Source organism: Bombina bombina, chromosome 1, assembly GCF_027579735.1.
Source record: "Bombina bombina isolate aBomBom1 chromosome 1, aBomBom1.pri, whole genome shotgun sequence".
NCBI classification, from domain to species: domain Eukaryota; kingdom Metazoa; phylum Chordata; class Amphibia; order Anura; family Bombinatoridae; genus Bombina; species Bombina bombina.
The window spans coordinates 1,355,566,509-1,355,577,994 of NC_069499.1; the positions used below are offsets into that span (position 1 = coordinate 1,355,566,509).

Sequence of the window (11,486 nt, forward strand, 5' to 3'; positions counted from 1 at the left end):
AATTGATAGGAGTAAATTAGAAACTTGCTTAAAATTGCATGCTCTATCTGAATCATTAAAGAGAAAAATTGGGTTTAGTATCCCTTTAAATACACATTTGAAACAGCTATAACTTTTACTAGAAGCATTTTTTGCTAACACATGTATATTACAAAAATGCTATGTATCCAAGTGGATTCCAATTTTGGCTGGAATGTCCCTTTAAAAAAGAGACAGTCTAATCCAAAAGTTCTATTGGTTTAAAAAGATAGATAATCCCTTTATTACCCATTCCCCAGCCAACATGTTTATATTAATATACTTTTTACCTCCGTGATTACCTATTATCTAAGCCTCTGCAGAGCTGCCCCCTTATCACATTGCTATTTATTATCTATTGACTTGCATTTAAGCCAATTATTGCTGTGTCCTGCACAATTCCACAGGATTGGGCACAAGGTTATCTACACATGAATTAGCAGTGTCTTGTTGCGAAAAGCTAATAAAAGAGGCTGTCTGTAGTAGCTTAGAAACAGGCAGAAATTTAGAGGTTTACATGTTATAAAGTAGGTGTTATCTATCATTTTAAACAATAACAATTTTGGTGTAGTTGTCTTAGTCATAAGGTTTCTTGGGCATCTGCAGATAAAACCAGTATCTTCACTTGCCCTTATGGGTGAAGTTTGGTACTTCTGCCTTGCTCTGTAAGTCTTGCATTCAGCTTTCAAGCACACAAAATCCATGTCTGTTTGTGGGCAAATACAAAAAAAAGAGGCTAGTGTAAAAAATAAAATGACTCTTATACTGTGTTCAACCCCTGCAAAAGTGGTCAAAGATATGGTGAGACCTGTATCTTCATCTGTGGTTGCACAGGAGCACAGGTGTAAACAAATGAGAAAGCATACATGCATATGCTCCAATCACAGAATGGAAATGATCCAAGAGTTTTCAAGGTTTAAAGAAATCAGAGCTTTTTATTTTTTCAATATAATGTCAGCTTTTGCCATATTTCTCAGATGCTCTTTGCCTCCATCCCATGTACAGTCCTAAGTATGTGAGCTCACAGGTCAATCTGTCCTGTACAGCACCTCGGGGGGTACAGTAACTTTACCCTTTATGGTTCATGTATACCCTAATGTAATAGCACTGTTTAATATTATAAAACAATAAATACATTGATAGATTTAGAATAAAACCCATTTTTCATATCAGATTTGAGGCTGATCAACACTATCCACCATCATTGGAATTGGAGGTGCCCCTATTAGGCTGTGAGCAATGAATACCTATGTATGCAACATCTATTCCGTGATAGATTCATTTAAAAATAAATAAACACACAACCCCCCTGCAAAATGTATAATCCGTAATTTGCATAATTCATGTTAATCATTAAATCTGTATTAAGACCATTTTTATCTTTGTATTAAAAAAATGTGTTTATTCAAAAAAAACAATTTTTTTTACAAAATATTTACAATTCTACAAAATCTTTACATTATTTTCTATACAAATATAATACAAGATTACTTTCAGGTGTTGTTGTAGGTCAGTGTTACTCAACTTAAGTACCCCAACAAGTCAGATTTTAAGACTTTTCCTTGAGATGTTTAGTAACAGAATGAGTATGGGGGTGGTGTGTAGCTTTAACACATCTGCAGCCTGATTTTGGGGTAACACAACACAAACACACTCATCCTACTGTACAATCAGCTTAGAGTAATAAATATAAGTGAGCTCAGACAGAAAGCCATTCCATTCAACAATTTATTGTAAAGAAGGAGAATCTACTCTTTCAAAAGGAGGCTGTTAAGATCCTCCCGATATTCCATGGCCACTGTCAAATTGCAATTACTTATTTTATATGACTATTACTGTGCTGACCAGGTAGAGGGTGTGTGTAGTGTGCTTAATCTGTCTATTAAATTCAAATGAATAGAACTCTAAAAAAATGTATCCCCCACACACACACTGGAATCCAAGGTAGGACAAATACTTTAAATCTGTCTTGTTGGAGATTTGTGAGGCCTCCAGTTGTTATCTAATAATCTTCCATACATTGTTTTCCTTCTAAGGTTAGTGGTCTACATTGAGGCACACTGGATAAAAAAAAGTTGAATGGTCGTCATAAAAAAAAAATAAAAAAAATAGTATTGAAATTTAGAGGCCCACTGAAGGTATATATATTTTCTCTATAAATATCTTTATAAACTATACATTTTATTTACAATGTACACAATGTATAAAGTACTGTGTGTGCCAACATTGCCAGCAATAGCACTAAACAGAATACAAAAAAGAAAATACTGCTACTTCAAGTGGGTTTTCATAACAGCTTTGATGGAACAAGTTAGCTGCACAAATCCCACTGCTGACACCATCCTCATAGAGACATTAGTGACTTTAGGTTCCAGTACATATCCCTGCCAGCAAGAAATCTGATGAATTCAGCTTGATTGCAAAGTGCACCATTGTTCATGGTTTGGTCCATGCTACAGTATACACATGTTGTGCGTTTGTTATACATCCGACCATGAGATCTGTTAAAGCTTTGATTAAAAACACTGGAATTTCTATGCTGTATCTACATATGATCAAGGAGGTGTCCAGTGTATGGCTGATGTTCCAATCACATGATCCCAAGCAATGTTGCTTGTTGTCTTCACCATTTTATGGCTGAGTTTCCAATAATCTGATATTATCAGAGTCCAAGGAGAAGCAAAACAGGAAGCAAAAGGCAAAGGAGGGTGAAGGAGATGCAGCTAGATGAAGAATTTTGAGCTATGCTCTTTAAAACCCCAGGTAATTCTTCAACAGGTTCATCTAGAAAGAGAGAAAAGTCATTAGCCACTTTACAAAAGATAAAACGCGTCAGTAGTACAGATGTTTTTTCATGTCTTGAGTTTAAAAGTAGATCCTTTAAAATGTCTTTATAATATCCTTATCTTTTCAATATTTTACAGAGTGTCTACAAATTTCATTTCTTGTATTAAGTTACTATTTGTGCTGTAGAAATAAGAGCAGGGAGTGTACAATGCTCAGTGTGCGGCCAGCATCTGCTCCTGATTTAGAAGGATTAAGAAGAATGGGCTTGTGCCGTACTCGGAGATCTCCCGGGATTCAGTGCTAGGCCAGAGAGCAGCCTCAAATTCTGCTTGTTTCTACATTACACCCTAACTAAAAGCACTTGTGAGAAGTACATACCAGATTGAATCCTTGCTTCTAGGAGAGTGACGTTTGTTGCAGGCGGCTGAGCTGTGGAAAAAAAAAAAAAATACAGTTAAGTGGATGGAAATTTTGTATAATTCTAGAACACAAATTCGATGAGAAATAAGTAATAGAAATGTCTTTAAAACTTGCAATTTATGAATTATTTTTGGCATCAAATACCTTAAAGGGACACTCAAGAAAAATTTAACTTCATGATTAAATACAGCATGCAATTTTAAACAACTTTCCAATTTACTTCCATTAACAAAATGTGCACATTTCTTTTTATATTTACACTTTTTGGAGTCACCAACTCCTACTGAGCATGCGCAATAATTCACAGCATATACGTATAGGCATTTGTGATTGGCTGATGGCTTGTCACATGAATACAGGGGGAGTGGAAAAAGACGTAACTTTGCAATTTAACAAAAAATCTACTACTCATTTGAAGTTCAGACTGAGTGCTATTGCATTGTTTTCTTATCATGCATTTGTTGATTATGCAAATCTATTGTATTGACTGGTCCTTTAAAAAGGGACAGTAAAGTCAAAATTAAAACTTTTATGATGCAGAGAGCATGCATTTGGTTTCCTTTGTTGAAGAAAATGCCCTAGTAGGCCCAGGAGCAGCAATGCACTGCTGGGAGCTAGCTGGCCTCTTTTCATTGGTTCACCCAATATTGACCTATGTGTGCTGGTATTACAAGTTATGCCCAATGTGAACGCGAGAATGTGCTTCCATAGCCTCCAATGGGGAGCCTAGTTTTGGTGCCGCGAGACGACCTAGCACAGCGCAGGGGGGGGCATATTAAAATTATATATACATATATATATATATATATATATATATATTATATACACACACACACACATAAATAAATATGTATGTAAGTACACACATATATTGTCTACAATCAACTAGAAGTCCAATGCTCTATCCATTGTGCCACAGAGCCTGTAAGCATACATATATATTAACAGTGGAAATACAGTCCCTATAGACCGCAAGACACTTTTCATTGCCATTTTTTTTCTCTAACACCCCACATTCTCTCACTTTAACCCATTATAACTGCTTTGTGCAGTTAATTTGTGAAAAAAATAAAAAGGTGCTCATATTTTTATTTTATATAATTAAGTGTACACTTTATTTTGGTAGTAATATTTTTTTTCATTACCAGAGGTCTGACCTCTAGTTAATTGTGCTTAGCACAGAGTGCTCCCACTTGTAATGGCTGGTTATTTAGCGTGTGCCTGTAAAAGGGCAAATTTGCCAATTTACAGGTGCATGTTAAAATAGTGCTCCACTTGTAATCTAGCCAATATTCAGCTGGCTCCCAGTAGTGCATAGCTGCTCCAAAGTCTATTCTTTAACAAAGGATACCAACAGAACAAAAAAAAAATATGACAGAAGTAAAATTGGAATGTGTCTGAATCATCAACGTTTAAATTTTGATCATACCTGTCCATTTAACTTTGAAAACTAATTGTATTATGGCCACCCATTTAGTGAGATTATGTGGGTATTAAAGGCAATTTTTTGTTTTATTTTTTTAATTAAAAAACAAAATCCTTACTCAAATTACAGTAAAGTGCCTTTCCGCTGAATATATCTTTATATTTCAATAAAATCATGTTCTAGAACGTCAAGAAACAAAAGTATGGCTAAATGTATATTAAAAAGAAAGAAAGAAAAAAATGTACTTACTGGCTTTCCCTGCTACATGAACCCTGAGTTTCATGCACGAGTCCCCATGATGGTGTATGGGTTTTGCTGCAATATAAAGAGTTTACTGTTAAAACTTGCTCTTCACAACCACAGTAACCATACTATACAAGTCAGCAAAGCAGACAACTCAGGGGTCACATGTGACCCCAAGGGAGCTTCCTGGCTCAAACAATGCTTTGTGTTTTTTCCTGACTGCACAGAAAACAATATCCAGGCAGGAACACCTCCTTCTCTCTACTTCCCTAAGATGTTTTTGTTAGGGTCTGTTTTTCTACAGCAGGAAGATCTCCCCAGTCTCCTTGTCTTTCAAACAGACCCCTCAGATACACTAAGTTAGTGAGATGCAAGCATTAACTTTTTCAGTATCCCAGGACACACCTTGGCACACATGCTGGGACAGGCAGCAATTTACCTTGCATAGAATGTTGTGTCCTTGCATGTGTTAGGATGTGTGTTGTGTCAGTGCAAGCACCAGAGCTAGGGAGGACTCCTGGGAAGGATGAACATAAATGAGCAAACAATCTCTTTCCAAAGCCAAGGGGATTACAGACAGTGATTTCCTCACAACACAGCTGTGTTGGTGTGTGTGTGTGTGTGAGAGAGTGTCAGATAAAGGTAGGTATTTTGCTTTGCAACAAAAAGGCAGACTATTTTATATATAAATAAAATTACATATCTATAAAATGTTTGCAAAACACCATAAAACACACACACACATATATATATATATATACATATATATATATATATATATATATATATATATATATATATATATATATATATATATATATCCTCCCCATATTAACTTTCCAGTACTCTTCTTGTAGTACTTACATATATAATAGTATGTGCCTCCCTCCTTGAATTCCTTGCCCAGGGTAAAGGGGGTAAATCGTTGGAACTTTTCAGAGAATTTTTCTGGTCCATGTGGAGCAAATGGCTTATTACACTCCCAGCGGACCTGGTCTTTGGATTGTGGTTTGCAGGTCTGGTACTCCTCATATTCTACCAGGAACAGCGTGTAACGCTCTACAATGTGAGAAGAAGTACTGTCATCCTCATAGTGGGGACAGACTATGTCCAGGTAATCGTTGAGTCGCACCTCTACTGCATAATCATCCCATAAAAATCTGCAAAAAGGGATAAGGAGCATTAAACTTCATGAACAAATTCCAGAACACACTTTTAGCTTAACAGACAACGCATAAAATGCTACATTTTTACATACCTGATAAACACATAATAAGCCACAGGCACACAATACAAAGAGCCATTTATCAAAAGCAAAATACATTATCCCACAACACGCCAGTTAAAAATGTTGTAAAATACCAAGTTTTGTGATAACAAATAATACAAACCCTGGCACCTTATTAAACCAGATGCTAGGCTGTAAGCTCAACAGGAAAGTATGGCCTATAATACAGACTTCCAATATGTTGTGGTCTTCCATTCTAGCATTAAAATAAGTTCCATGGGAAAAGACTATTAGACAATTTTACCACTAGATAGTGTGGACCTGTTAAGGCAGAGCCTAGCATTACAAACAGGCTTTCCGATCATACCACTAGCATGTAACAATGTACTTTCCACGATTACACTAAACCCCTTCAGCATTAGATTATAAGCATTTTGGAGGTAAGGTCTGACATCATAACACTTAACTGCAAGACCAAGTTTTTATGTCACATGTACACTCTGTCACTCCTGTGTTAAAAAGACCAGTTGGTTTCTTAGCCCAGGGTGCTAATCGTTGCACCCTCGTTAACCCTGAACCCCGCAGACAGCGAGTCTCCATTGCATGCTGTTAGTGCCATTAGGTCAAGCACAAGCTGCCTCTAATGAAAAGAGACTGCCCCTCTCCCTCCACAACCTCCCCCTGGAGAGGGGCAAAGGAAATAAATGGGGATTTAACTACCAATCCTTTAACCCAAGCATGAAATTGAAAGTGCTTAGCCCTAATGTGCCCCCCAAGCTTCGTCTTTGAGCAGCTTAGGCACCTGGGAATTCAGAATATAAAAAAAACAAAAACCAAGCAACATTATTCACAGCATAACCAAGAAAGTTACAATGTTTTAAACAACCCATTATTCTTCCTCTTTGGTTTGATTTTTGTTTTAGTATATTGCATTCAAATTCAATTGCCTTCAGTGAGTGAGGTAAGGGGAATATATATATATATATATTATATTTTATACATTTTGTTCATCCAGGTCTATAACAGTTTGCTTAGTATGTCAATTATTGTTTAAAAAAACCCCGAAAAAGACAGAAAACCAATTTTTTTTTCCATTCAGATAGAGCATGCAATTTTAAATAAGTTTCCAATTTATTTATATTATCTAATCTGTTTAATTTTTTGTTGAAAACTATACCTAGGTAGGCTCAGAAGCTGCTGATTGGTGGCTACACATATAGGTCTTGGCATTGGCTTTCAGCTACTTTCCACCAACAAATGAAAACAAGAAAAATAAGCAAAGTAGATAATAAAAAAGTAAATTGGAAAGTTGTTTAAAATTGTAGACTCTGCCTGAATTATGAAAAAAAAAAAAAGAAGAAGTGGGTTTTACTGTCACTTTACCATCTCTACTTTAAGGCAATGCCCTGTATCCACCACCTTATTATTGCCTCACATTTTTTATTAGTGACCGTGTGTACTTCTTAAAATGGCTGGTGCATAGCATTTCTTTAGAGCACAATGATATGGTATAAGGGAACAGTAATTATTTTGTTTTAGAGTTAAACTACAGAATAGTGTATCTTAGGCAGCAATCCAAAAAGGTGCAGACAGCAGTGTTTAGCTTTGACCACAAGCCGCCATTTTACAGCTCTGACTTTTGACGGATTTCAGCTACATGGTGCAGGTTGGCACATTGCTGTACACAACTACTAACAAAGGAGTTAAAACGTTTAAACAGTGAGAGAAGCGATGCCAAGCGATAAGCTCCATGTATTCACACTGGTTGGCTCTGCACGTACTCCAGTTAATAATTTACTGGCACTAGATATTAATCCTTATTCAGCTATGCACACGCTGCCAAGAGTCTGGAGGAGGCCAAGTGCTGGGCCCTAGGTGTTGGGCTGGGAGAGTGCAGCCTTGTGGTGCCTTGGCCTATGGTGGTCAATGCTAACAAAAGTCAGTGGTAGTAATTAGCGTATATAGAAGTGACTTCACCTCATAACCAGATGTTCTTATTCACTTACAATCCCCAATAGTTTTTCTCTCAAAACACAGTTAATGTACTTTATGTAATTGGGCCGTCATTTCTATACATTACACATTTACCTTGGATTCAATAGAAACAAAAAAAAAGCACAACAACAACAAACCCAACAGAAAATGTCTCCCAATTTATGTTATCCTATGGGACCAATTTAATATTTGAAATACCCCATATGTGGATCAGCTCCACAAAATAGGATAGTTTATTATTATTAATAATAAAATAATGAATGGGATTGGCCTAGATTAACAAAGGATATTGTGTCTGTAACATTCTGGCTATGTTACATGCCAGGAGTTGGTCTTTGTATTCAGACTACTCACACCTCATATACTTTGCACAATAGTGAGCTTCTCAGCATTTTTTTTTTTTTTTTTAACCATCCCCAGATTACTCGTTTGCAGAAATGTGCTAGCATGTAATTACCACTATTGTCTCTGGAAAAGAGGGAAGGATGTGTTTAAAGCATTCCTTTGTTCTCTAAATTCAATTTATCCTAATGACTGTCCACTAAAAGCACAAGTGCCACTTGTTTACAGCGAAAGGCACCATCATAAAAAACACCCCTATTTCTGTTGTCATTGGCATGCGATGCAACACTTCATATGAAAACCATTGCACAACACTATATACACACACTGCAGACAATACGCACACACAAACTAGCAGGGAAAAAACAAACCCTTACTTGGCTATTAAAAATTCTCTTGTGCAGAGTGTGGTCTTTAAAAAATAAAGGTGGACAAAAAATGCATAACAAAAAGACCAGCGTGATTTAAAATTACATCATAAAAACGCCATTAAAAGGACTGTACGTACACTAGATTTTTCGTTGCATAAATGTTTTGTAGATGATCCATTTATACTGCTGGTTGGTTTGTTGATACACACATTTTGTCACTTGTTATTGCTGGTCTTTCAGCAAATGACAATAAAAGAATGAAGCAGGACTTAATAATAGAAGTAAATTGTTAAGTTGCTTAAAATTGTATGCTCGGTCTAAATCATGAAAGAAAAAAATGTTGGGATTCATGTGCCTCTAACTTCTAGAAATAATGTCTGTTCAAAAAAAGAACAGCAACTAAAAAAACATTTTTAACATGGGGGGGGGGGGGGAGGAAATATATAACATTCAGCCATTTATTTAAACGGAAAAATAAAATAAAAAATGTACTCAATTGATAATGTGTGATAAGGGTGCAGTCTGCAGAGGCTTAAATTCAAGGTAATCTATTGACTTGCATTTTAGCCAATTAGTGTTGTGTCCTGCACAACTCCATGGGAAAGAGTACAATGTTATCTACAGTGGATATAAAAAGTCTACACACCCCTGTTAAAATGTCAGGTTTCTGTGATGTAAAAAAAATAAAAAATTAGACAAAGATAGATCATTTCAGAACTTTTTCCACCTTTATTGTGACCTATAAACTGCACAACTCAATTGAAAAACAAACTGAAATCTTTAAGGTGGAGGGAAGAATACAAAAAAAACCCCCTAAAATAATGTTGTTGCATAAGTGTGCACACCCTCTTATAACTGGGGATGTAGCTGTGTTCAGAATTAAAGGGACAGTCTAGGCCAAAATAAACTTTCATGATTCAGATAGAGCATGTAATTTTAAACAATTTTCCAATTTACTTTTATCACCAATTTTGCTTTGTTCTCTTGGTATTCTTAGTTGAAAGCTTAACCTAGGAGGTTCATATGCTAATTTCTTAGACCTTGAAGGCCACCTCTTTTCAGAATGCATTTTAACAGTTTTTTCACCACTAGAGGGTGTTAGTTCACATATTTCATATAGATAACACTGTGCTTGTGCATGTGAAGTAATCTGGGAGCAGGCACTGATTGGCTAGACTGCAAGTCTGTCAAAAGAACTGAAAAAAGGGGCAGTTTGCAGAGGCTTAGATACAAGATAATCACAGAGGTTAAAAGTATATTATTATAACTGTTGGTTATGCAAAACTGGGAAATGGGTAATAAAGGGATTATCTATCTTTTAAAACAATAACAATTCTGGTGTAGACTGTCCCTTTAAGCAATCACATTAAAAACCATGTCAAATAAGAGTCATCACACACCTGCCATAATTTAAAGTGCCTCTGATTAACCCCGAATAAAGTTCAGCTGTTTTAGTAGATCTTTCCTGACATTTTCTTAGTTGCGTCCTACACAAAAGCCATGGTCCGCAGAGAGCTTCCAAAGCATCAGAGGGATCTCATTGTTAAAAGATATCAGTCAGGAGAAGGGTACAAAAGAATTTACAAGGCATTAGATATACCATGGAACACAGTGAAGACGGTCATCATCAAGTGGAGAACACATGACACAACAGTGACATTACCAAGAACTGGATGTCCCTCCAAAATTGATGAAAAGACAAGAAGAAAACTGGTCTGGGAGGCTACCAAGAGGCCTACAGCAACATTAAAGGAGCTGCAGGAATATCTGGCAAGTACTGGCTGTGAGGTACATGTGACAACAATCGCCCGTATTCTTCATATGTTTGGGCTTTGGGGTAGACGGCAAGACGGAAGCCTTTTCTTATGAAGAAAAACATCCAAGCCCAGCTAAATTTAGCAAAAACACATCTGAAGTGTCCCAAAAGAATGTGAGAAAAGGTGTTATGGTCTGATGAAACCAAGGTTGAACCTTTTGGCAATAATTCCAAAAGATATGTTTGGCGCAAAAACAACACTGCATATCACCAAAAGAACACCATACCCACAGTGAAACATGCTGATGGCAGCATCATGCTTTGGGGAATTATGAACAGTTCCAAATACCAGACAATATTGGCACACAACCTTCAGCCTTCCACTAGAAAGCTGAACATGAAGAGGAACTTCATCTTTCAGCATTTCAACGACCCAAAGCATACATCCAAATCAACAAAGGAATGGCTTCAACAGAAGAAGAAGGGACAGTCTAGTCCAAAAAAACTTTCATGATTCAGATAGGGCATGTAATTTTAAACAATTTTCCAATTTACTTTTATCACCAATTTTTCTTTGTTCTCTTGGTATCTTGGTATTCTTAGTTTAAAGCTTAACCTAGGAGGTTCATATGCTAATTCCTTAGACCTTGAAGGCCGCCTCTTAAGAATGCATTTTAACAGGTTTTTCACCACTAGAGGGTGTTAGTTCATGTTTTTCATATAGATAACACTTTGCTCGTGCATGTGAAGTTACCTGGGAGCCATCACTGATTGGCTAAACTGCAAGTCTGTCAAAAGAACTGAAATGAAGGGGCAGTCTGCAGAGGCTTTGATACAAGATAATCACAGAGGTAAAAAATATATAAATATAACTGTGTTGGTTATGCAAAACTAGGGAAT

The 11,486-nt window shown here is 36.4% G+C and overlaps 1 protein-coding gene across 1 annotated transcript in view; it reads right to left on the reverse strand.

Annotated features, from left to right (window-relative positions):
* Positions 1-1,391: 1,391 nt before the first annotated feature.
* EFNA1 (ephrin A1) overlaps positions 1,392-11,486 on the reverse strand; it is a 19,474-nt gene continuing 9,379 nt past the window's right edge. The window contains exons 2-5 of the mRNA XM_053703436.1: positions 5,759-6,054; positions 4,901-4,966; positions 3,184-3,234; positions 1,392-2,802 (exon numbers count right to left, since the gene is read on the reverse strand). Coding sequence (XP_053559411.1) covers positions 2,681-2,802; positions 3,184-3,234; positions 4,901-4,966; positions 5,759-6,054 — 535 coding nt within the window. The 3' untranslated portion in view covers positions 1,392-2,680. The remainder of the gene's footprint in view (positions 2,803-3,183; positions 3,235-4,900; positions 4,967-5,758; positions 6,055-11,486) is intronic.